Source organism: Pseudorca crassidens, chromosome 1 (genome assembly GCF_039906515.1).
Source record: "Pseudorca crassidens isolate mPseCra1 chromosome 1, mPseCra1.hap1, whole genome shotgun sequence".
Lineage (NCBI taxonomy): Eukaryota > Metazoa > Chordata > Mammalia > Artiodactyla > Delphinidae > Pseudorca > Pseudorca crassidens.
This window is the reverse complement of record NC_090296.1, coordinates 125,187,389-125,213,885: the sequence shown is the minus strand read 5'-3', so window position 1 is coordinate 125,213,885 and position 26,497 is coordinate 125,187,389. Positions and strand designations below refer to the sequence as shown.

Below are 26,497 nucleotides of genomic sequence, written 5' to 3'. Positions count from 1 at the left end.
CTGGAATTTCAACAGGTGGAAATGGTGCAAAAGGGCATTCTGGCAGAGGGAATGGCATGAGCATAGGGTGGGTAAAATACGGGAAGCATTTGGGGGCTGGCCAGAAGCCCTACTTGGCTGGCACTCCAGGACTTTGGGGCTCGAAGGAGTGACAGGAAATATGGCTGAAAAAGACAGTGGTGAGAGATGAATGCAAGAGAGAGCCAAGAGGTTTTAGGGCCCGGATGGGCCCTGGTCAGAGCTGTGAGTGAAGGAGAGGATTGTGTGGAGAAAGGACTGGGTTGTCTGGGCATCAGATGGTCAGTCCTGCAGGAGGGCAGGGGTGGCAGTGGGGATGGAGTGGAGGGGGACTGGGAAGAACACCCCTGGGTGGGACTGCCAGGGCCTGATGAGAGGAAAGGCCAAGGAGAAGAGATTGATGAGATCCCTGTATCCTGATGAGGCCACAGACTTAGCTGTACTTTATTATCTCATGAAAGTCACTGGCATCACTTCTGCACCTAATTCACCACCTTTCTGGGTAGATGGGTAGCTCTTCTCTGGAAACAACCTCTTCCAGGGTGGGGTGGGGGGAGACTTAGTGTAAATCACCGCGGCACCCAACTAGGGGACCCGTGATCAGTAGAGCTTCAGGACTCTGGTTGCTGAGGAGAGGATGAGGAGGAAGGGGAGTATGGGTGTTATTTCCTCAGAAAGGCCTTCTCTGTCCTCTCTGTTAGATTTGAATCAGGTCCCCTCATTTTACCTTCTCATTGCTCCTTGCACTTTCCCTTCCTGACTTATCACAGTTTTAATTTACATATTTGTTTGATACTTGATTGGTGCCTGTCTTTTCTACTGGATTGTAAAACCCAGCACTTAGAACAGTGTCTGGTATCTAGTTGGCACTCAAATATTTGTAGAGCTTTAAAGACAGAAAGCAGATCAGTAGTTGCTGGGACCTGGGATTGGAGCTGGGATTGACTGCAAATGGGCACAAGGAGTATTTCCATAGATTCGAAAACTGGATTGTGGTGATGGCTGTGCAAACTGTTTATATTTAATGAAAATCATCGCGAAATTACAGTGACTGAATTTTTTTTTTTTTTTTTTTGCGCTACGCGGGCCTCTCACTGTTGTGGCCTCTCCCGTTGCGGAGCACAGGCTCCGGACGCGCAGGCTCAGCGGCCGTGGCTCACGGGCCTAGCCGCTCCGCGGTATGTGGGATCTTCCCGGACCGGGGCACGAACCCGTGTCCCCTGCATCGGCAGGCGGACTCTCAACCACTGCGCCACCAGGGAAGCGCCACAGTGAGTGAATTTTAAGGTATATAAGTTACACCTCAATAGAGCTGTTAAAAAATAAAAATAAATATTTGTGGAACGAGTAAATGATCTTTCTCCCTCTCTGAGGCTGTAAACTCCGTAAGAGAAACTAAATCCCCCAAATCTAGAAGGGTGACTGGCATCTAGCAGGCGCGGAACAAACATCCCATCTGAACAGTGAATCTATGAATGAATGAGGAGAGGAAGGACTCTTACCGAAGATCACTGACTGCAGCTTCCGGGTCGCTGCTCCGCACGTCGCCGCGAGACTAGCCCGGCGATTGGCCAGCGGAGCCAGGTTGTCCAGGACCGGGACCAGGAGCGTGCTCGGAGAATCCCCTAGGCGGGTCCGTGGGGGCGGGGCTTCCAGGGGGCGGGGCTTCCAGGGGCGGGCTCCCGGCGCCGGCTGCCGGGCTGCGCGGCTGCGCAGTACTGCCGCCGCTGTCGCCGTGGTGAGAGTGGAAACGATGGCTGGGCCCGCGTGGATATCCAAGGTGAGCGCCTGGCAGGCCGGCTTGTGACTGGCGGGCGGGTCGCGTGCTGGGCGGGGGCAGGCGCGCGGCCCCCGATGGGGAGGCGGCGGCGCGCGGCCCCCGATGGGGAGGCGGCGGCGCGCGGCCGGCTGGGGACAGTTAGAAAGCCTGCCCGCGTGCGGTGTGTAGGCAGCCTCGGTCTCGGAAGGTAGCGCCTGGGGCGGGGACGGCATCAAGGTCAAGGCAGGGGGCGCAGTTCTTGCCCCGGGCAGCATCCCGGTTCCACCTCCGGCATCTGCCGCGTCCGGAGCCCAGGCCGCGCGCGGAGCCCGGGAAGGTCACCGGAGCCGCCGCCCTGGCTCCGCCATTCCGGCGGTTTCCGAGGCTGCGGCCCTGCAGCCTGCTGATCGCGCGGAGAGTCCCCTCCAGCACGGCCCAGGCCTCCCCCAGGTGTCTGCTCGGACCCGGGCCGGGTAACCTCCCAGGTGAGGGAATCCCGAAGTCATTTTCCTGCCAGACTTTTCTCCCTTAGAGCTCTTACCAATCTGATCGTATAGCTATTTCCCCTTCAAAGTACACAGGGTACCTTGCACCTTGGAATTGCTATCTGAACACTGGGAGACTGAGAGAGGGAGACCAGCAACACCTTTCTTTCACCTTTTATTTGTGAGCATCCTGCGTTCTCACCTTGACAGCTCAGATGCCTGCCGCAGCTGGATAGGGTTTCCGACCATCTCTGCAATTCTTTGGTTCCTCAGTGGAACTAACTGTGCCTGAAAACGTAATTGCTCAAGATCACACAGAAAGTCCGTGTCAGAACTGGAAGAGGAACCCAGATGTCTCGGGATTCCCAGTTCTAAGTCCCATTCTGCCTACTCTGTGGCCAAGGTCACACAACGAATTATAGGCAGAGGGAAAAATGGGCTCTCAGGTCTCCTGTTGCTCTTAAGAATGATCCCCTAGAAACCTACCATAAGCAATTGAATTTTTTTCTATAAAATTTGATACTGCATTTCTCCTTTGTTTTAAGTTTAAAGCGAGGTCCGCATGCACTGTTATTTAGTGAAAAGCAGTCTACACTGGAGTTTAGGAGTCTTAGGTTTAAGTATTGTTAGTACCATTGATTGGCTGTGTGACCCTGAGCAAATTACTTAACATCTCTGAGCCTTAATAAGCCATCTGTAAAATATTTGTACTTGCTTCACAGAGTTGTTTGAGGATTGAAAAAAATAATGTGAGAGCACCTAATACATGCAGAAGGAACACAAAAACCTGAAGCTTTCCTAGCTGTCAATATACTTATCTTACAGTCTTCAAGCAGACAATTGGGCATCAGTAGCTAGGTTTTATTTAGTAACTGGGTTCTGCTTTGTTACCCTCTTCAGACCTGGATTTGTGTATGATGGTAATTTATTTCACATTGGCTCCTGAAGGTAAAGCAACTTCTGTGTCATTGTCTAACAGAAGTCAATCCTTTAATCACTGAACTTACACTTAACATCTAGCCATCTTTGGTAGGTACATTAAGCTTCAGAATGAGGGACTAAATAAAACAGCTAGTAAATTTCTTTTGCCTTTAGCGTGGTCTACAAGAAAAAACCACATAGTAGGAATTCAGAAAGTGTCAGAGGATGAGGTTCTCCTCTGACATGGAATGGACTCCCCGTGTGACCTTTGGCAGTCATTTGACCTCTGTGGGCCAGTTTCTCCCTTTAGGGACTGGGATAGACAGTGTCTCGGAAGCTGATGTCCCAGAATTATGAGAAAGCTGAGCTGGATGTGAGTTTCAATCAGAATAATCCTCTATTAGCGTTCCATTTAAGGTTTTATTTGAAAAAAAGAGATCTGCAGCTTAAATTTATTTTTTTCTAAAAAAGCTTTATTTAGAAAAAATAGTGAGTTTCTAAAGGCCTTTCTGGCTCTAAAATACTATAATTATAACAAGGCAGTTCCCCCATCAGGAAGCTTTTATTGAGTGAGTACCTGCCATACATTCTACACTGTATTTATATGTTTTTAAGTTGGAGGAAGAAGGTAAAAAAGGAAATGAGGTGCTATGGATGAAGATGGCCCAGGAAGTCAGAAGTTCAGTTCATATTCTGTGAGCCTGGCCTTAGTCTCCTTATCTGAAAAGGGCTACTAATACAATCTCTCCAGGTTTTATTAAAATAAAATGATGTAGTATATGTACAAGTATACTGTAAAGTAGAAGTCAGCCTGTGCTTTAAAAAATCTTGTCTTAAAAGTTCTGGGTCATTCTAATGATTTAGATGCAATACTACCTTATTCTAAGATCACGAAGGAGAGATGACAAAGATGAAGACTGGTTGTTAGAGAAAATCATTGCAAGTATTAAAGCCATTTGCTGGAGTGGGAACTCATCAAATAGAGAGATGCTTGAGGCTGGCCTCAGTTTTTCCAAAAGTATTCTGAGCACCTACTGTGAGCTAGGCACTGTTCTAGGTACTAGAGATAGAACAGTGAACAAAACATGAAAATCTTTGCCTCATGGATTTACATTTTAAATCAGTTATTTTGGTTGGGTCTTTTATCACAAAGACATGGGCCGTTTTTTTTTTTTTTTATTGGAATGTAGTTGATTTACAGTGTTGTGTTAGTTTCAGGTGTACAGCAAAGTGAATCAGTTATACATATACATATAGCCCCCCCCTTTTTGTTTTAGATTCTTTTCCCATGTAGGCCATTACAGAGTATTGAGTAGGATTCCCTGTGCTATACAGCAGGTTCTTATTTATCTATTTTATATATAGTAGTGTATATATGTCAGTCCCAATCTCGACATGGGCCTGTTTTTTTTTTTTTAATTAATTAATTTATTTTGGCTGCACCAGGTCTTAGTTGCAGCACACGGGATCTTCGTTCAGGCATGCGGACTTCTTAGTTGTGGCATGCAGACTCTTAGTTGTGGCATGCATGCGTTATCTAGTTCCTGACCAGGGATCAAACCCAGGCCCCTTGCATTGGGAGCATGGAGTGTTATTCACTGGACCACCAGGGAAGTCCTGACATGGGCCTGTGTGTTTTTTTTTTTTTGCGGTACGTGGGCCTCTCACTGTTGTGGCCTCTCCCGTTGCGGAGCACAGGCTCCGGACGCGCCAGGCCCAGCGGCCATGGCTCACGGGCCCAGCCTCTCTGCGGCATGTGGGATCTTCCCGGACCGGGTCACGAACCTGTGTCCCCTGCATCGGCAGGCGGACTCTCGATCACTGCGCCACCAGGGAAGCCCATGGGCCTGTTTTGAGTGAATGTTTTTTCTTTCTTTCTGGGGAGTGGGGAGAAGGACTCATGCAAATTTTATAACATAACCTTTAAATGGTCTCCCTTCCAATAGCCCATTTGCTGGTGGATGAATCATGTCCTAGGATTAAGTGTTTGGCCAGTGGTTTTGGCATAGCATATTCTTTTGGATCTCACCCTGTCTTTTATTGTCAGTCCAGAGAGATGACTGTAGATGCCAGGTTAGAGGATACAATTCGTTCACGGCTCCTTGGCTCTTGGTTGGTGTCTCTTTAGTGGGTGCTGATATTACCGCAAAGGTTCAGGACTTACAAGAACTGTCCCCCAAAAGGAAGACTAAGGATATAACAAATGTATCTTTGCTCATGTATCTAGCATTTAGAATTTTTAATGAATTATTACTTATTTATTAAATAATTTTATTTATTTTTGGTTGTGTTGGGTCTTCATTGCTGCGTACGGGCTTTCTCTAGTTGCGGCGAGTGGGGCTTAGTTGCAGTGCGCGGGCTTCTCATTACGGTGGGCTTCTCTCTAGGTGTGCGGGCTTCAGTAGTTGTGGCACGCAGGCTCTAGAGCGCAGGCTCAGTAGTTGTGGTGCATGGGCTTAGTTGCTCCGCAGCATGTGGGATCTTTCCGGACCAGGGATCGGACCTGTGTCCCCTGCATTGGCAGGTGGATTCTTATCCACTGCACCACCAGGAAAGTCACTAAAACTTTTAATGAATTTTAATACCTTTGGTTTTTGTACCCAATTTCTTTGATTATATTCTGTTTATTATAATGTAATATGACTTTGTACCAGTTTTCAAGGACTGAATTATTAAAGTTCAAAATAACCTTTCAAAATTTATATTTCTGGTGTGTCATAGTGTTAAGCGGAAAAAAAATGTACCGGTGGTAACGTCTTGGGGTAGTGGGATTAGTAGGTCACATTCCTTTTATTTTTTTGTATCTTTCCCCTCTCCCAGCAATTAACAATAATGACCATGTCACTTATATTATCAGAAGAAGTAGATAATTTATTTAAAATCTTCACTCTGTATGACACAGGTGTCAAAATAGTATTAAATAAATTTTGTTAGATTTTTATTATACAGTGTAATTTCTTAATATTCATGGGAGAAGAATAGGCATAATGTATAATTGGAGGAGCCCTGAACTAAGAGTCAGGAGACCCAGATTGTGGTCTCTTTGTGGTCACTCTGTGACCTTAGGCAAATCCCTACTCTTTGGACCCACTGTCTCCACTGTATAATGAGTGAGTTGGGCTTTGGGATTTATAAGGACCCTGCTGGCTCTTAAAATTAGTGATAGTTTTCTTAGAGTGTGTGTTACCCCCAAATTGACCCAGTGGTCAAGAATGTTGACATTAAACCATCCAGATCATCTGAGAAAAATCCAGTGTTTGAGCTAAGAAAGTAGAGTTTCATTCTAGCTTCAGTGTCTTTTGACAACTTTTCATAAAATTGACTTTAAAAGTACATATATCGTACTTACATTCTCAAAGTAAAGGTAAACTGAATATTTCAGTTTTCAAATCCAAAAGAGCTTGCTACATTGAGCTAATACATGAGAAAAATAATCCTCGGAAATTCCTGAATATATCTGTGCAAAGTTGCAGCATTATCAGCTGCAGAGATGGTTCCGTCTCTCCCTTTTAACTATATGTGGTTTAATTCTGTACGTAACATTTCTTTGTTGATATTAAATGTAGGTCTCTCGGCTGCTGGGGGCATTCCACAACCAAAAACAGGTGACCAGAGGTTTTGCTGGTGGTGTGAGTATAATTACGTCTTTTATTTTTTCCTTTTAGAAGTTTCTCAAGAAAGATGCTTAGACACATTATGTAGCATTTAATCTTCACTTATTTAAAATTAGGGAAAATTGGCCATACTTATATTGTATATTTAAATTATTGGTGAACATGCATAAATCTGTTAGGTCACTTGCACATTAAAAAAAAATTGTATTATAGCTGGTGCTGTAAGCCTATCACATTAATATCTTGAAGGAGGCTGGTTAAAAATAGTTATAAAATAGATTATAAAAAAACAGATATTATCTAAAGATAGCAACTACCCTTGAGCCTGTTACTTTATTTCACAACCTCATTTGGATAAGACAGTTTTTTTCCAAACTAGTACAGGTTGAGACAAAATTGTTGAGAAGCTTCAAAACCTGCTTTGCATTTTTAATTTGTGAGCTTCCCTGAAAACAGTAGATTGATCGCCAATCAGGAATGCCTCAAACATCTATAAGCCCTGTAGGCTTAGATGCATCGATACTTTGCTTACGTAGTCTTCATAGGCTCTCATGTTAGCGGATCATCTATTTCTCATTAAATCTGCTGCTTTTAGAATTCCCAGCATTAGAGTTCTGTGCTTTAAAAGCTGATACCACATTTTTAGAGCATTCTAAGACTGTGGGTCAGTGACTTCCTGTATGTTTTTATTTTGCCTCCTTCTTACAGAATCTGATTTGGATTTCATAATTCCTATACTCCCGTATAACATCTTACCCTGTGAGGGATTTATAAGACCATAGTATATCTTTTTTCATTTACTTTCTGAACTGTGGAAGTAAAGTAGTTTTTTCTGGTGGCCTGATGACATTTGTTATTACATGTTGGGAGAACAGGAAGAAGAAGCCAAAGGGGTTCTTTCGGCTCTGCTTTTGCTGCAAAATATGCAGAATGAGGCTTGCGCTTTAGCTAAGCTAGCATTTAGCTAGCTAGCATTTCAAATGCATTCTGAAAGCTGATGAGATGATCATTGCTCTCTGCTGTTATTTAATTTCCAGGCTGTCCATTAAAAAATATATATTGGCCTGGTGGGGAGGGGGTTATATTTGAAAGAAATAAAAGAAACTAATTTTTAAAAAAGATTTCTTCAGTTGTACAGAAAAATTCAGAAATAATTAGTCCACCTGCTTTGGGAGCATCACTGGAAGGTAAAAGACCAGGGAAATGTAAATCAGTGATTTTTTTTAAATGTAGCACAGGCAGCTGGCACTGAAAAAGGCCAGGGACCGTGGTCTGAACCAAACTTCTAGGTAGGGGAAATACCCAAATAATGACATATATAGTTTCCAAATGGTAATCCTCATTTAAATCCTCTCATCATTTCCCTTTACACATTTTTTTTCTGTGTTTGAAATGCTGGCTGTATTTTGTTTGAAGCCTTTGAACTAAATCGTTGCTGTTACATTACAAATACACTTGTCATTCTAAGTGTAATTCAGACATTGCAGGTATGATCACATACCCTATTCTTGTTGGTTCCAAGTAAATTTTGCTGAGCTCATTTGGATTACTTTTGTCATTAGGAGCCAACTTTATAAAGGAAATCAGGAAAATGGAGACCCTCTCTTGATGTGAAGTCTGATTTTCCGAGTGCCAAAACAGGCCTCAGTGGTACTCTGGAAGTGTCTGGGAGTGTTTCGTAAGACTGCACGAGTTGCATGAGAAACCAAACTTTCTAGGCTCCCGGTGGAGAGGAAAGCCCTTGCCTTCCTGGGAAGCCCTCTAAATTTTACTGAGAGAACATTGTTGAAATGTTTTGCTCTCCTTGGTTTTACAGACTTGAATTAATTGGTCTCTTTGTAGTTTGTCTGAAACGAAACATCAATTGGGAAGTTTACCAGGTAGTTTATTTTTGTTTTATCTGGAGAGCATCACTTAAGTTCTTTTTAAAACCTCTGGGCTCAGCTATAGGGAGTAGAGTTGTGGAGTCTCTTGATTCTTGACTCCACTTTGATAAGCCGTTGGAAGGTAGGTCTGTTTTCTTAAAGGCATTTCTTATGAATTAAGAAAACCCATAAACTGGATTTCTTTGTCAATGATGTTCCTTTTTAAACCTTCAAAAATCAATTCTGACTGTCTTCTTTGATGATTTCTTATATTCAGGTTAAGACGGTAACTTTAATTCCAGGAGATGGAATTGGCCCAGAAATTTCAGCCGCAGTTATGAAGATTTTTGATGCTGCCAAAGTAAGTGGGCTTAAAAAATACTTTTGATAATAATTTGTAGAAAAGTTTTCTTAGCCAGTTGGAGACAGTGAACTCTTAGGATGAATTGTTCACGTTTGTATGAACTTGGTGAGGTCTGTTAAATTTCACAGATTCTGACTTTAAGAGTGTTGTTTGCTGCCGTCATTGTCAATAGTTTAAGCTACTGCACTGGCATCAGTTATATATAAAGTAATCCAAGTAGTACTGTAATTTTTGTGGACTTTTGAACACTGCCTGGGTTTAAAGTCTTTAAGCCCCTCCAAGTCACCTGTCTATCTCATTTTTCCTTCCTGCCATAAAAAAGAGAATAGAATTGATACTTCAGAAAACTATATAGGGCATTTTGAAAGATTCTTTTTTTTTTTTCCCCCTGGTGTGGAAATATCAAGTATGAGGTATTATTATCCAACAGCCTAGCCTTCAATGCAGGTAGATATTTAAAAATCTAGAGAATTTAGGAAACTTGGACTTCGTTTGACCTGATGCTTTATTCTTGCTATTTATAGCTGCTAGGCGAAATAATGTGTAAGATTAAATCAGGGTTGTTATGATACCAACAGCTATAAGTCAAGGAATTCAATTTATTTATACTAAACATACATTGTTTTTCTATATGAGTTTTTAATTAAAACTCCTACAGAGGAAATGATGCTTATACAATAGCATTCCCCAAGGGAACTGAAATAGGATGGCTCTCAGCTGTAAGCTCCGTGTGAACAAGGAGCACAAGTCTTGCTCTGTGTTCCTATTCCTAGTGCGTGCCCAGTTGGCTGTCAGATGTGTGTGTACACACAGAAGGGTGTGGGTGAAGAGAAAGGATAACGCTGGTTTATTCCTTAAAACTTCTTTCATAGGTTATATAATATGTCTTTTTTTTCTTAACAGCTTTATTGAGATTTAATTCATGTATCGTTCAATTCATCATGTAAAGTACACAGTTCATTCATGGAGTTGTGCAACCATCACCATAGTCTAATTTTAGAACATTTTCGTCACCCAGAAAGAAACCCCATATTCATCAGCAGTCACTCCCCATCACCCTTATCTCTCCCACCCTGCCCCCTCCCATCACCAGCCCTAGGTGACCACTAATCTACTTTCTCTCTCTGTAGATTTGCCAATTCTGGATATTTCATATAAATAGAGTCTTAAAATTACATGGTTTTTGTGTGATGAATTGGGAGATTGGGATTGACATATATATACTAATATGTATAAAATAGATAACTAATAAGAACCTGCTGTATAAAAAAGTAAATAAAATTCAAAACTTCAAAAAAAATTACATGGTTTTTGTGGTTGGCTCTTAGCATAATACTTTCAAGATTCATCCATGTATCAGTACTATGTGATATTTCTGTGAATCATGTTTCTCTGCTCCTTCTGATATTATAATTATAGCCACGTTAACAGTGATTGTGAAAAAAAGAAGTAGGCAAGTGGCAGCTAGGAGTGATGACTGGACAAGGGTAATGTGGAGAATCCATCTGGACATGCTAGAGAATGACACCTCTTCTTGCATGCCAGGAACTTTCCGGGCCTTTACTGTATGTGTTTTCACCAGCTGCATCCAAAGTGAGGAAGTTTGTTTATAAATGTAGTGTGAATGTCAGTCACATGTAGGTCTTTCCAGTTCACTGTGCTCTGTGGTGTGGCATCTAGGCACCTATTCAGTGGGAGGAGCGGAATGTCACCGCCATTCAAGGACCAGGAGGAAAGTGGATGATCCCTCCAGAAGCCAAAGAGTCCATGGATAAGAACAAGATGGGCTTGAAAGGTAGCACTGAAGTGACTATGATGCTTATTATTGATTTCTGCTACAGGTGTTATATTTATCGTTACCTAGATTTATCTTTTGTATAATTTTTACATTTTTATTTTAATTCATACATGCTTAAGGTCATGATTCAAAATATTAGCATGTGACAGATTGGAATTCAGCATAGGCTTTAAATCCAGACAGATCCACTATGAATCTCATCCCTGCTGCTTACTGGCTGGGAGGCTTGGGCAAATTTCTTACTCTTTTTTTCCCCTTTACCTTTAAATGACAGCAATAGGGAATTCCCTGGCAGTCCAGTGGTTAGGACTCAGTGCTTTCACTGCCTAGGGCCCGGACTCGATCCCTGATCAGGGAACTAAGATCCCGAAGACTGGCACAGTGCAGCCAAAAAAAAAAAAAAAAAAGATAGCAATAGAGTTGATACCTCATAGGGAGGTGGTGTCATAGGATTAGCTAATGTCAAGGACCTGATACCGTGCTTGGTCCTCAGTCAGTAGATGCTCAATGCAGTTGATATTCCAGAAAGCTTCATTGAGGAAATTTCTTCCTTCATCTGAATCTGAGGGAGAGGGTAAAGTTAGAGGCAGAACATATTTTACAAGGTAGCCCAGGTGGGTCTGTAGATGACACAGGGAGTAGGCACTGAATGTTGCCTGAGAGTGACCAGCCGTAGATGGACTCATTTACGATGAAGAGAACATCTGACTCAGAAACAGAGCACCTGTCTGCCCTTTTAAATGACGCTTGTAGAGGCTTCCCTGGTGGCGCAGTGGTTGAGGGTGCGCCTGCCGATGCGGGGGACGCGGGTTCGTGACCCAGTCCGGGAGGATCCCGCGTGCCGTGGGGTGGCTGGGCCCGTGAGCTGTGGCCGCTGGGCCTATGCATCCGGAGCCTGTGCTCTGCAACGTGAGAGGCCACGGCAGTGAGAGGCCCGCGTACCGCAAAAAAAAAAAAAAATGACGCTTACTTTGTTGTAAAAGTGTCCCTTGATTCATGAAGCATGCACGTTAGATGTGTCACAAAGCTACTTCATGTCCAAACAAAGGATCCTAAATACATCTCTGATGGAATACTGGAAAAAATAAAAATTGGAATTTCAAATACAGTTGGCCCTCCATACCCACATGTGCATCCGTGGATTTGCAATCATGTATGGAAAATATTTAAAAAAAAATTCTGGGCTGGGACATCCCAGTCCCGGTTGGTCCTCCTTGCCTGCCACCGGTGCCACCGGTCCGTGCAGCCAGCCCAGTTAGCCCGGTCTGCACTGCCCACCGGCCAGCTGGTCTCCCACCACAACCATGGATGCCGTCAGGAAGTTGCAGATGCTAAAGCTGGACAAGGAGAATGCCATCGACTGCGCTGAGCTGAGGACCGCAGCAAGCAGCTGGAGGAGGTGCAGCAGGCCCTCCAGAAGAAGCTGAAAGGGACGGAGGACGAGGTGGAAAAGTATTCTGAATCAGTGAAGGATGCCCAGGAGAAACTGGAGCAGGCTGAGAAGAGAGCCACCAATGCCAGGGCAGATGTGGCCTCCCTGAACCACTGCATTCAGCTGGTAGAGGAGGAGGTGGACCAGGCGCAGGAGCGCCTGGCTACAGCCCTGCAAGAGCCGGAGGAGGCTGACAAGGCAGCTGATGAGAATGAGAGAGAAATGAAGGTCATGGAAAGCCGAGCTATGAAGGATGAGGAAAAGACGGAGATGCAGCTGAAGGAGGCCAAGCACATCGCTGAGGATTCAGACCGCAAATATGAGGCGGTGGCCAGGAAGCTAGTGATCCTGGAAGGAGAGCTGGAGCACTCAGAAGAGACAGCTGAGGTGGCTGAGAGCTGCGAGGAGGATCTTCGGACCGGGGACCAGGCCCTCAGGTCCCTGATGGCCTCAGAGGAGGAGTATTCCACCAAAGAAGATAAATATATATGAAGAGGAGATCAGACTGCTGGAGGAGAAGCTAAAGGAGGCTGAGACCCGAGCAGAGTTTGCCAAAAGGTCGGTGGCAAAGTTGGAGAAAACCATTGACCTGGAAGAGACCTTGGCCAGCGCCAAGGAGGAGAACGTGGAGATTCACCAGGCCCTTGACCAGACCCTGCTGGAGCTCAACCACCTGTGAGGGCTGGCCCTGCCCCCAGCCAGGCTATAGTTGACACCCCAACGAATAAAACTGATGTTACCAGCAAAAAAAAAAAAAAAAAAATCCACAAAGTTCCAAAAAGCAAAACTTGAATTTTTTCACTGGCAACTATTTACATAGTGTTTATATTATATTAGGTGTCATAAGTAGTCTAGAAATGATTTAGTTTACAGGAGGATGTGTGTAGGTTATATGCAAATACTATGTCATTTTATAATAAGGGTCTTGAACATCCATGGATTTTGGTATCTGCTGGGTTGCTGGGTCCTGGATCAATCCCTCCCCCCAAACCCCCATGCCGAGGGACAGGTGTCAACACTATGTACTTGTGTTTATAAAGGAAAAGAAAAGACCAGACTGTATCCTCTTGTCATCTGGGTATTCTTCTTTATTACAGGCCCTTTAAAAACCCCCATAGCCGCGGGTCACCCATCCATGAATTTATTGCTGCGTAAAACATTTGACCTTTATGCAAATGTCCGACCATGTGTCTCAATCGAAGGCTATAAAACCCCTTACAGTGACGTAAATATTGTCACCATTCGAGAGAACACGGAAGGAGAATACAGTGGAATTGAGCATGTGGTATGTTCATTTGGATACTTTTTCATTCTTAGTTGGGTTGCTTTCTGTGCACTTGGGACCTTTGTTCAAATTCCCAGTTGAAAATATTTCCCAAAGACAGTTCTCTTGCATTCTGTGAGGAGTTGTGGGTGTTTGTCTTGTCCTGGGTCTCTGGCTGACAGTACTCAAATGGATGCCTGGGCGAGGGGTTATGGTGCTTCAGGGTATGGGCTTGGGAACTTGTCCTGTTTGAATTTTGAATCCTCAACTTCATACGTAACCATCTCTGCACCTTGGTTTTCCTCATCTGTGCCGTGAGGCTTATAATACCTGGCTCCTAGGACTGGAGTGAACATGATTAACCTCACTGACATACCATATGCATGATGCTTGCCTTGGCAGCTGGTGCCACGCAAGCCTGCCACAGATGGTGTTGTCTGCACACTGCCAGCAGTCCAGGACCGGGTTGTTGCCATGCCCTTTCAGCGAGGCAGGACTTCCTCTGTTTCAGATTGTGGATGGAGTTGTGCAGAGTATCAAGCTCATTACTGAGGGGGCGAGCAAGCGCATCGCGGAGTTCGCCTTTGAGTATGCGCGGAACAATCTCCGGAGCAACGTCACGGCCGTGCACAAAGCCAACATCATGTGAGTCCCTGTGGGTGGCGCTCCGTCTGGCTTTGTGGGCGAGGAGCAGTGACAGGGCTTTCCTTTCCTCTCTCCAGCTTGCTCATTGACCTGATAGCTCTGGAAAATGGCCTTGTAGCCAGTCAGAGGGTTTCTCTTGTGTCAGAATATCCTATTTAATGTGCTTCATTGGGTGGATGACTGGAGCAGGTTTGGAGGGAGCAAGAATTCAGGTCCCGGAAGTTTAAGGAGGGCCTGAGAACCATCGGGGAAGGAAGCCGGAGAGTCTGGATCCCCAGGTGCGGTGGGCAGTTAGCTAAGGCCACGTCTGCAAAAGGGCAATCGTTTCTGTGTTAGGAGGGAAGAGCAGGAATGTTTCTGAGATGGCCCCCCGCTCAGGGGCTTAAAATATTTCTCATAGTGCTAATACTGTCTGATGTATTACTCTAGCAGTTTGAATTCTTCTCAGCCCTAGTGTATTAAAGCCCAACTCAGTGTATTAGGAAGCAGGTTTCCTAACCTAAGGAAAGTGTTGAGCATGTAAAATAGTAAAACCATTTAAATAATTGAATAATTTAACCTTTTAAGGCAATTTTAATGTTTTCTTATTAATAGATACTGCTGGATAACACTATAAAAATATAGTCTTCTTTATTATGATCAAACTATATTACATTTTTTACCCTTTTGTGCTTCCAGAAGTATCCTAAAACATTGAAATTTGCATTTTACTGATTGCCAAAAAAAATAATTTTACTGTAATTGAAATCAGATACCTGCAACTTAAATTTCTTGAACTTACTTTACTTCTCTGATTTGATCTTTTTCTCTCTGCAAGTCTTTGCTTTCAACAATTTTTATTTGATTAAATACAGGCGAATGTCAGATGGGCTTTTTCTGAAAAAATGCAGGGAAGTTGCAGAAAACTGTAAAGATATTAAATTTAATGAGATGTACCTTGATACAGTATGTTTGAATGTAAGTATATATTCACACTTACCTGCCACTTTTTGTGGTGTATAGTGTGTCCGTGTGGTGCACAGTTTTTGATTGCTAAACGCACAAATGCATTTTTTGTAGATGGTCCAGGATCCGTCCCAGTTTGATGTCCTTGTTATGCCAAATTTGTATGGCGACATCCTTAGGTGAGTCTGGCTATACCTTTTAGCCTACAGTTTATTTATAAATGTCATAAAATAAATTGTGGCTTACAAATTTTAATCAAATATTATAAAATACAGCATTTGTTACAAGCTGCGAGTTGAATTCTGACAATTCAGGTGGTGATATCAATGGTGATATGCTGGATGGGTTATTCATTCATTTGCCAAATCAGCTCTGGGCTCTTGCTCCCTGACCATTAGTTCCCGCTTCCCATTTTACAGATATTTTATTGGTTGGTTGATTGATTGATTTCAGTGTTTCATCATGTATAGCTAGGTAGGTGGGTGTTCATTTTTATAAATTTTTTGTAACTTTTGGCATAATTTCAGACTTACAGAAAAGTTGCAAGAATGGTACAAAGAATTCCTGTGTACGCAGCACCCACATTCACCAAATGTTAACATTTTACCAGACTTACTTTATTACTCCCTCTCTCTCTCTCTCTCTCTCTCTCTCTCCCCTTCTCTCCTTTTCCCTCCCTTCATCCTCCTCCTCCTTCTTTTTTCTCTCTTTGTCTCTACACACATACACGTGATGGTGGTCAAATGGTGCTTTTGTAAGTCCATCATTCCTTCTACATGTATCAGTTGGCATTCTACTGTAAGGATAAGCTTTTCCTTCTCTCTTATTTATTTGTTTACTTATTTGCCTATATCAGTTTGCACTCCTGGTTTCTATTTTATTTAGTGGTTATATCCATCACTATCATCTTTTATATTGATGCATATGTTGTGCAGACTTGGCCAGTGGGAGTCCCTTTGAACTGTCTCTGTGTCCTTTTGACACAGCCCTTCATTTGCTTTCTGGCACAATAAGGTGCTTCAGGCTCATCCTATATTTTCCTAACTGTAGTCCTGGAATCAGTCATTTCTCTAAGTAGCCCAGGTTCCTTTTAGTGGAGAATGGTATTTAAAGATGCAAGTCTGGGTGCTAGGTGAGACATTTTATTTTTCAAAATATCCTTTGAAATGCTTTTCTGCCCCCAGTGACCTGTGTGCAGGACTGATTGGAGGTCTTGGTGTGACACCAAGTGGCAACATTGGAGCCAATGGAGTTGCAATCTTCGAGTCGGTAAGGACCCTGGTGACACCTGAAGCAGAATTCAAGTCAGAATGACATGAGAACCCAGGAGGGCTTATCTGCATAAATATTTTTTAACTCTTGAGTTTTTCCAATTGTCAGAAGAAAATGAAACTTGGTTTATTCATTCGTTTTCCTCTTATTTCTTTTTCATCCTTATTATTTATTATGTATCCTTCCTCAGTTAAAATATTTTACTGAAAGTTGGACTGGATAAGATTGTTAGTCCATATTTTTGCACTTAAAAAAGAATTTCTTTAGCTCTTTATTTTTCTGAGGTTTTATTTCTAAGACATATATCTGAGCAGCTATTTTTCATCAGTGAGGAAAGCTGATTAAGAGCCCAGCTTCCCTGGAAGAGGGCTGTTTGCTCCTGTCTCCCTCCTGACTGCACTCTTTTCCCCCCCTACCCGGGCAGGTTCACGGGACCGCCCCAGACATCGCAGGCAAGGACATGGCCAACCCCACGGCCCTCCTGCTCAGTGCCGTGATGATGCTGCGCCACATGGGGCTTTTTGACCACGCTGCAAAGATTGAGACAGCATGTTTTGCTACAATTAAGGATGGGAAGGTATTGGTAATCTTGCCACACTTCTGCTGGGTAAAATGCATTTCCTCTTCGGGTTTTTTTTTTTTTTTTGCGGTAAGCAGGCCTCTCACTGTTGTGGCCTCTCCCGTTGCGGAGCACAGGCTCCGGACGCGCAGGCTCAGCGGCCATGGCTCACGGGCCCAGCCGCTCCACGGCATGTGGGATCTTCCCAGACCGGGGCACGAACCCGTGTCCCCTGCATCGGCAGGCGGACTCCCAACCACTGCGCCACCAGGGAAACCCCCTCCTTGGGTCTTATGTGCGTGAAGGACCGACGATGGTTCTTCTCAAGAGGGGCAAAGGATTGGATGTCGAACAGGCATTCTTAATGTGGGCTCCCTGAGTGAACTCGGGCAGTCTGCACACTTGTGTGCATTTTCTGAAGAGAGGATTAACGTATTTCATCAGGGAAGGGCTGAGAAGCACTGTGGTAGGGGCACCAGGGTGCAGTGGAAAGAGCAGTGGTGTGGGCGTCAGAGCAGTGCAGGCCCAGTTACCCTGTTGTTACCTGTGGGATCTTGGCCGAGTCCATTAATTTTTCTTGGCAGCTTTCTCCTCTTCCCAGCAAACATCTATTGCGTCCGTGATAAGGTACGGAGAATATAATAAAATGAGGAATAAGGGGTGGTCTCAGGCCTCAAGGAGCTTGGAATCTAGCAGTGGTACAGATGCAGATGTGTCTGTAATACCGTGGAGCTATACGTTATACTATGTGCATCTGTGATATAAAAGTAATGTAGAAGTTTTATATAAGTAATAATGGCTGATATTAACTGAATACGTCCGTGATTTTATATTCATTATATATATCTCAGCAAATCTCTACTCCTGTGTGACATAGATACTGTAATTAAGCCCATTTTTTAGATGAGGAAACCGAGGCACAGAGAGATTGAGTAAGTTTGTCCAAGGTCTCACAGCACCTAACTGGCCAAGTTGGGGTTCACACCCAGTCTGGCTCTTACCCAACAAGCTTCACTGTTTCCATAAGCAGTTGTGACTCATAGGAGGGTTGTGATCAATTATTCTGAAAGTGGGAGGAGAACAGAGGAGGTCATGGCTTTACAAGGCTGGGCCTGAAAGGCTGATCCCTAGTCCAAGGTCTCTTCCTTTTTTTAAAAAACTAACATTTTAAAAAAGGATAAAATATACATAGTATAAAATAGACCATCTTAATAATTTTTGAGGCACACAGTCTATTGGTATTAAATATTAATACTTTTCATATTGTGCGACCTTCACCACCATCCATCTCCAGACTTCTTCATTTTCCTAAACTGAAACTGTCCCAATTAAACAGTAATCTACCTAGTTTCTGCCATTCCCCCAGCCCCTGGCAACCACCATCTACTTTCCGTCTCTGTGAATTTGACTACTCTAGGTGCCTCATGTAAGTGGAATCATACACTGTTTGTAACATTGTGACCGGCTTATTTCACTTAGCATAATATCTTCAAGGTTTGCTTCTTCTTTTTAAAAAATTCTATAATTTGAAATTCTTACGGCCAAAATATAAGAAACCCAAGTTTGTTTTTAACAGCCTGATATAGTCATATTGAAGGGCATGTGATTATATATGTTTTTTATTCTGACGCTGTATTTGAGAAGCTACTCATAGAGCCCAGCAGAGAGATGCCTAAATTACACAGTAGGCCCTTTAAATTGTTTAGGATGCGATGGGACAAGAGAATTAAATATATTGAGTTGGGAGTAAAGAGAGTATAAGCTGGTAGAAAACAGAGAATATGGGAGGATTTCTTTCTTAAAGAGGGGAATTTAAGAGTTAAGTGATTTAAATATTTCCTTAGTATTTGTTTCTTAGCCTCCAAAAATAGGTCAAAATGTGTCTTTAAAAAAAAAAAATTAAAAAATCCTCAAGGAATTTATGCAACCTCTTGTTTCAGATTTGCTGTCATTTAAGTGTCCGTAATCAAATGCTTCCTTAGGGTCTATTGTATGGACAAAGGGAAAATTTTTGGAAAGCCTCCCTGCTTCCCTTTGTAGTGAGAGCATCTTGTTCTTCCAGAGTGTTTCTGTGTACACTATCGAATTAGCTTTTCTAAGTCCTTGGGTAGGTGGATGGCGGTGGAGTGGGTCTCACTTTGAAATGAGGAACTAAATGAAAGAGTAGTCAGGTAACTCACTCATCTGGTATCTCACTGAGAGCTTTAAATAAAAACATCCTTGCTTTGGTTTAATGTGTGGATACATTTTTTATCTTTGCTTTTTCCTTTTCTCAGAGCTTAACAAAAGATTTGGGAGGCAATGCAAAATGCTCAGACTTCACAGAAGAAATCTGTCGCCGAGTAAAAGATTTAGATTAAGGCTTCTACAAATGCTTTTGCCTCAGTCACTCCTAACGGACTCCATGTCAGCCTGTATTAGAATACCTGCCATTATGTATACATTTATGCATTTGTTGCTTGTTTCTTGACAGAGTACATTTTTAGACCTGGCCTTTTCTTAACAAAGTCTGTGCAGAGGATGCAGGTGATGTCCCTGGGCCTGCTTTCAAAGGACTTTATCCAAGTGCTTGTTTTATTTATTAAATGTCTACCTGGTACACATTTTTTGAAAACTCTAAGTGGACTGTACTGTATCATTTGCCGTTGTTAACCATTTTACGCTTCAGTTACAACAGTTTTTCTTTAACTGTAAATATCCTGATACAGAATTAATACGAGAAAACATAACTTTTTCAAGAAAAACAATGATTTCCTTGGTTTATGAAAAATATAATGAAAGTAAAATAGAATGTTGACATATTAGCACAAGATGATATTCTTATAAAACTAAATGGGCACAAGAGAAATTTCCTGGGAAAGTTTACATCAAAAACAGTGAATATGGTATATTTCTTAGTGATATGGAAAGTAAAGACTGATTTGTGCTTTAAATGAATTACTGAGTATGAATAAAGACTTCAGATCCGAGAAATATATAATGAGAGATGTAGTTTTTGTTAATAAGATATGGGTAATATATCAGGTACAAAGACACAAATGCATTGTGTGTTCAGTTATTTTTATCTTAAGATGATTGACTATTCCTGGCGAGAGCTTTTAATGAAGGAGTGATCCTTCCTTTTCATTGGACATACATCAGGCATCGTGTGTAACGCAGCCCTTGATCCCCTGTGCAGACCCTGAGTCAGACATGGGAGCCGACCATTGTGTGCGGTCACTCTTCCCCAGCATGTCTGTCTCTGTCTGGAAGTGGACCACACTCCCACTGATACTGCTAGAAGGCCTGACCATATAAAATTGGACTGCAGTTGAGGACCCTGGGGTGCTGGCTACTGACTTTATACTTCAGTGGCTACCCCTTCCCCAAAACACCAAACTACCACCCTGTGCCTCAGCACCACCAGTTGCAGGCTCAGCCTGAGATGAGTCACCAAATCATGCCATCCTGGGGCTTGCCTCAGCTTTTGACCTTCAGGCACCTCCCCATCCCTCCGCCATTCCCCATCCTTAGCATGATTTTTCTTTAATCTTCAGACACTCACTATTTTCATGGACCCTTTGGTCCCACACCAAAGGCAGCTCATGTCCTCCTTGGCCCTTGTGTGACATTGCAAACCTGTGGCTTTGCGTTGTGTACCCTGGTCACAAGGGGATTTTTTTTTGTTTTTTTTTTTTGTTTTGTTTTTGCGATACGCGGGCCTCTCACTGTCGTGGCCTCTCCTGTTGCGGACCACAGGCTCCGGGCGTGCAGGCTCAGCGGCCATGGCTCACAGGCCCAGCCGCTCCACGGCATGTGGGATCTTCCCGGACCGGGGCACGAACCCGTGTCCCCTGCATCGGCAGGCGGACTCTCAACCACTGCGCCACCAGGGGAACCCACAAGGGGATTTCTTAACAACAACAAATACCCCTGTCTGGGTCCTTTTTTAGGCTGGTAACCAGACTCACAACCGTATATGTATTTCACTTTGTTTAAACTGCTGCTTCTGTTTTATTGAATTGTGCTAATTATCAGTGATCCTTGGGTTTACACTAATAAAGAATTCCCAAACGAATTGAAGTGTATGCTTTCTCTACCGATTCCCCATTTAGATGCCTTAGGTCATTTTGGCTCAGTTTGCTACTAAGAATGGCTGCTTCAAGTATTCAGAGTAGGCAGGGTGAGGGGACACGGGTTCGATCTCTGGTTGGGGAACTAAGATTCCACAAGCTGTATGGCTCAGCCAAAACAAACAAAACAGCAGAGTGGGCAGGGTGGCAGGGTGGCGACAGACTAGCCCCTCTGACTGCTTTCCCTAGAATGCTCCACTTGACCTCCTCCCACACCTTTGCTTATTCCAGGGCACTAGAGGTCATTGGTAATACCTATTGCTCAGTGTCCTGTGGGTTAAATAACCACTACTCTGGACTGATCTGCTGCTCTATTGACAAAAAAATCAGGTACTTGTTGACAGTTCTGTTAAAAAGTTTAATTTCAAATTACACATTAAATACAACCAAATAGGCAGCAGCAGTTTTATTAAGCATCAAAGTCAGTGGATGTGTGTATGGTGGAGTGCCTGGTAATGGGATGATGGGGTCGGCAATGTCCAACAAGATTCCAGAGTAAGTCGGGTGTTAGGTGAGTTACACAACTGAGCGCTTTCCCTGCGGCACACTGGTTAGCCGAGCCATCTTCTCCCTCCTCCCTCCCCCAACACCCAGCCTCCTGTTAAGTGAGCTAGCAGCCTGTTAAATCTACCTGGAACTAAGGCCAAAAAGTCAGCCCTTTAGTTCTGGAAAGAGAGTTGATCTCACTTGTCACCCAAACAAAAAGCAATACTTTTAAAACTATCCACACATGAAGCCTCTCGGCATAAGACCTGGCAAATGTAGATGCCAGGACCGTACCTGACCCAGAGAACCTAACAGACTTGCCAGAAGTGCATGTGCCCAGACTGAAGAGGACCTGGGGGGTCAGGAAAATAGCCTGCCACCTTCAGGAGAAACCCGGGAAGGACGACCCCTGATTACTTTTTTTGCTCTTGGTAAAAGGAGTCGATGATATCTTTGTACTTCTCTAGGACTGTGAGCCGTTTCAGCTTCATTGTGGGACCTAAAAGAGAAATTGGAAGAAATGAGTGAGGGCTGGGCTCTGAGATGTCTGAGAAGGTGTGTGGTAAACATCTAGACTCAGTGAGTCCCAGAACTCTGGAATTAAGCCAGACCAACAAGTAGCCATCCTCCAAGATGGCCCATGGTGATCCCTGCTCCATGGTCACACCGTTGTGTGGCTCCTTCCCACACTGTACCAGGGTTGGTCTAAGTGGCCGGTAGAATACAGAGGAAGTGGGGTAATTTACATGACAACAACTGATAGGCAAATCATCTCTGCGTTTCAGTGAAAGTTCATACGATGTTGGATGTAATGCTTTGATTGCTTGTGATGGGGTAGGGGAAAGCCCTGGCCCGGGAGGGCCTCTGGCATGGTCTTTATGAGATGTCTTCCTCATATCGCTTTTCTTGGCCTTGGTTCTCTCCTCTAATGCAAGGTCAAAAGGGCTCTGATTTGGGTAGCTGCAACTCCATTTCGTGCTAACTCATACTTGGCTGTGTAACTGGAGACTTCAAAATCAAAGCCATTTATATAAACTGCTTAGACAGGACACCTATCTGGTTGACCTTGCATTCAATTTGCTGGCACATGACAACCAGATAAGCTCAGGGTCTCTGATAGCAGCTCAGCATTACTGTGGATAGTTGCATCTGGGTTCAGCCTTGATGGGTCAGAGGGAATCTCATTGAAGGAGCCACTTGCATACCCACCCCGCCATGCCATGAACACCCCAAGATGCTATAACCAAGAGCGACTTCATCATCCAACTGAGACCACACCAGAGGCCTTTTCTGGTTCTGTGGACCATGGCCCAGAAGGGCTTCCACCCTTTACCTGTTGCATGAGCTGACTTTACAAAAGATTATGGTGGTCTCACTCCCTAGAACCAGATGACTCCAGCCCAAACACTAACAGGAACTTGGTGTCTGCCTGGTGGTCCCATTGTGATTTCAGGGGAAAATGGTTCCTTAGTCAAAACAAAGTTAAATGTTATAGGTTCAAATTAATGAATTCCAGCACATATCTTATATACTGAAGAGGCCCTACCTAACCACAAGCCCAGGCACTGAGCAATCAATGTCCTCCCACAGGAAGGAGGTGGGTGTCATCCAAAGTGCTGTCAGGGACCTTCTGTTTGCCATGGCTGCTTCCTAGTGGGCACCTCCCAGGCTCTGCCATGGCCTCTGCCCTCCTGCACAGCCCCCGCAATAGCGTAAGGAAAACACCTACCCAACTCTCCACCCGAAATGGAGAAGTCCCTCTCAAGAACGGCCCACTTCTGGATGTGGTAGGGTCGGGCAGCTGCATTCATGTTGACTCTCTGGATCCCCTCTTCAATGGCCTGATACACGGCCTCATCCTTCTTCCCCACGACCTCCGATACCGTGGCAGCTTTGCTGCCCACCCTCTGGCAGAACTCCACAGCTTGCTCGGTCAGATTATCAGTTGGGTCAGAGGTATCAGGATCCAGAGTGCACTGAAAAGCCAGAGAGAGATCAAAACCAAGCCTCACTCCACAAGATGTGTGCCCTGGTCTTGGAGGAGGTCACACTGCTGATCGTCAAGGACGTGGATCACCGTGAGCTCTGTTTCAAAGAGACGGTTCTAGAATGAGTAGGATGCTACTCGGACTGCGTTGAGCCCCGTGGTGGGGTGGAAGGAAGGGAGGCCTGAGATTGAGATGACCTCAGCCAGTGAGATCATCTTTTAAAACAGGGACCATAATTCTGGCCCCATCCAGTACCCTGGTATCAGATACCAGATTGGTTATCTGCTGAGGGGACTGAGGGCAGCAGCGCTGTGTAAACTGGACTGTACTGGAACACAGAAGATCATCGGGGCAGCATACTATTAACTGTATTACCAGGGGCAGAAGGGATTTCCTTGCGCTACGGCTGCCCCTTAGGGCAGGCAGCACTGACTAGTTATTCCAGAAACAGTCATGAGATCCAGACATGTCCTGGTTGAACATGGCTACTGCTGGGGTCAGACCCACAGACCACCCACTGGCTGCTCCTCCAGAGCCAGACCCCAACCCCCCCACCCCCGACACACCTTCAAGGTGAGCAGCATGGACAGGAACTTCCTCTGGTCCCCGATCAGCACGGCATTGCTGATGATGGGCAGCTCTGTCTTCACGGCCTCCTCAATGGGCACAGGGGGCACATTCTCCCCGCCAGCCGTGATGATCAATTCTGGGGAGGCAAGCCCAGGCCCCCGGCACAGGCTTCAGTCCAGGTGCTCAGACTAAGCACACCCAGACTCTGCCTGGAGAGCCGACCCTCTAAACAGGACCCAGGCTCGATCACACATCTGCCTGCCTGATTTCCAGAAAGGTGTTTATCCATTCACCGAGCTTCAGTTTCCCCTGGGAAATTGGGGCATGGGATTCCCACAGGGATGCTGAGGGCACTGTATCCACTTGGGCAAAGTAAGCAAAGCACCTCTTCCATGGAGGTGTCCCCAACTTACTTCCCTGGGAGAGCCAAGCTGTTCATGGGAAATTTCTTTGAAATCTCATGCTCTATTTTAAATTTTATGTCCAATTTGTGTTCTACTCTGCCTCATATCCATGTTTGCATATAAAAATACATATTTATGTCCTCAAATTTTCTGGAAAGACTTGCCTTGTTTATCTAGGGACTTTGAATCTCAGCTCTGTCATTTACTAGCTGGGTGACCTTGGGCAAGTTACTTAACCTCTCTGGTTGTCCTCATTAATAAGTCGAGGTAATGATAGCATCTTTCCCATGGGAGACAATAGTAAGTAAAATGATGTCATTCAAGGTGTGTGGCACTTAATAAGGGCTCAACACTTGTAGTGGGTATAAATTGTGGTGGCAGTATAATTCCTCTGACGTCCCAGCACAGCCTTGAACCCAGCCAGAGGCGCTCACCTTTGAGACGCCCAGTGATGTAGAGGAAGCCATCGGCGTCCAGGTGGCCTGAGTCGCCCGTGTGCAGCCAGCCGTCGGCATCAATGGCCTCACACGTCTTGTCCTCCATGTTCAGGTAGCCCATGAAGATCGTGCGGCCCCACAGGCAGATCTCTCCGATGCCCTCTGCATCCTCATTCACCAGCTTCACCCGGCAGCCCGGCACCACCTTGCCGGAGCTGGGGGGATGGAGGGGCCGGGAGGCATGGTCAGAGGGAGCAGTTTCCTCCAAGCCCTGGATCAGCCCTTAGTCTGATCCATCTAGTCTTCACCGATGGCTAGAATGTCATTTCCCAGGATTTTTGTAATTTCATAGGGTCCTCAGAGCTGAGACGTAGGGCCAGTTAAAGGTTTTTAGGTGAATGAATGAATCAGTGGGGGAAATCCTAATGGGACAACTTTAAGCACTGTGATGGGCAAGCAGGGAGGGGAGGTGTTTAAGCACAACAGAGAATCCTTCGACTCACTCCCTAGAGCTGATTGCCCCCTACCCCACACCAGAGGACCGGCCCAGTCCCCCCAGCTCCCATCCCAGATGAAACCAGGGCTACCAGCAATGCTGGGACACCCTCTAACACACCCCACCCTACTGGAGGCAGAGGCCAAAGGGAAATTCCTCCATCAGAGCCCTGCTCAGGAAGCCCCTGGGCTGCAAGGCTGTTTGCAACCACAGACCCAAGTGACACTGTCACAGAGACCATCCCCACGAGACTCGGGCCTGGCCAAGGGACTTGGCCCAAGATAGAGCTGTTGGCACTCAGGGACCCATAGTCCAGTGGCCTGGGCTCAGGGACCTAATCAGCAGGGGGCGGCACTGAAGGGTGTCAGCCAGGACGTGCAGGCTGGCATATGTGCTGAAACCTGGGCCACACCTGTAGAGCCGGTAGTTGTAGGGGCTGGACATGAAGTGAGGGCCCGAGGTCTCGCTGAGGCCATAGCCCGCATACAAGCGGATGTTGAGGCCCAGGAAGAAGTGCTGTGTCTCCGCGGTCATGGGGGCTCCTCCGTAGAAGTTTTTCTGACACTTGGCAAAGCCCAGTGCCTGACGGACTTTGGCTAGCACCAAGTAATCTGCCAGTCGGGTTGTGAAGGGCTTCAGATCGCTGGTGGGAGAGGGAGAATGGCTCACAGAAGACCACTCACACACACACACACACACACACACACACACACACACACACACACACACACTTGCATTAAAAGGGTGGGTGTTCAGTGGGTACCCGGAATGGCCGTTCCAACGATCTATTCTGATAGGTTAGTGGCAATGCTGAATCCACTGCTAAATATTTTTAATATTGGCCCTGCCTGTGAACATGCATGCACACCTAGGTGTGTACATGTAGTTATGTGCAAATACGTCTTGAGCTGGGAAGTTAGAAAACCAGATTCAGCTGTGTATGCTTGCACAGACAACACAGATGCACGCAAGTTCGCACACAGTAATACACACTTGCAGAGACTTGAAGTATATATGCACAGACACAAACATGTGTCTGATGCCACTTGAAGCTCTTGAATGG

General features: G+C 44.9%; 2 protein-coding genes and 1 pseudogene across 5 annotated transcripts in view; 2 read left to right on the top strand and 1 right to left on the bottom strand.

Annotated features, from left to right (window-relative positions):
• The first annotated feature begins 1,685 nt into the window (after positions 1-1,685).
• IDH3A (isocitrate dehydrogenase (NAD(+)) 3 catalytic subunit alpha) lies at positions 1,686-20,998 on the top strand. Its single transcript, XM_067755474.1, has 11 exons — positions 1,686-1,798; positions 6,750-6,812; positions 8,940-9,023; positions 10,707-10,821; positions 13,354-13,541; positions 14,032-14,165; positions 15,020-15,122; positions 15,225-15,289; positions 16,295-16,379; positions 16,807-16,959; positions 19,218-20,998. The coding sequence occupies exons 1-11, from the start codon at positions 1,772-1,774 to the stop codon at positions 19,299-19,301; spliced, it is 1,101 nt and encodes a 366-aa protein (XP_067611575.1). The 5' UTR covers positions 1,686-1,771; the 3' UTR covers positions 19,302-20,998.
• Positions 11,787-13,196, top strand: LOC137232750 (tropomyosin beta chain pseudogene; annotated as a pseudogene).
• Positions 20,840-26,497, bottom strand: part of ACSBG1 (acyl-CoA synthetase bubblegum family member 1) — a 49,373-nt gene continuing 43,715 nt past the window's right edge. For all 4 annotated transcript variants that reach the window (XM_067755434.1, XM_067755448.1, XM_067755441.1 and 1 more), the window contains 5 exons: positions 25,847-26,077; positions 24,936-25,153; positions 24,094-24,233; positions 23,269-23,515; positions 20,840-22,038 (listed from right to left, as the gene is read on the bottom strand). In XM_067755434.1, the coding sequence (XP_067611535.1) occupies positions 21,953-22,038; positions 23,269-23,515; positions 24,094-24,233; positions 24,936-25,153; positions 25,847-26,077 (922 nt within the window). In that variant the 3' untranslated portion in view covers positions 20,840-21,952. The remainder of the gene's footprint in view (positions 22,039-23,268; positions 23,516-24,093; positions 24,234-24,935; positions 25,154-25,846; positions 26,078-26,497) is intronic.

Excerpts from the sequence above, each read along its gene's own strand:
- IDH3A (XM_067755474.1), top strand. The coding sequence starts at position 1,772 with ATGGCTGGGCCCGCGTGGATATCCAAG. Across the intron at positions 9,024-10,706 it reads AGATTTTTGATGCTGCCAAA|GCACCTATTCAGTGGGAGGA; the intron begins GTAAGTGGGCTT and ends TGTGGCATCTAG. Across the intron at positions 14,166-15,019 it reads GTGCACAAAGCCAACATCAT|GCGAATGTCAGATGGGCTTT; the intron begins GTGAGTCCCTGT and ends GATTAAATACAG.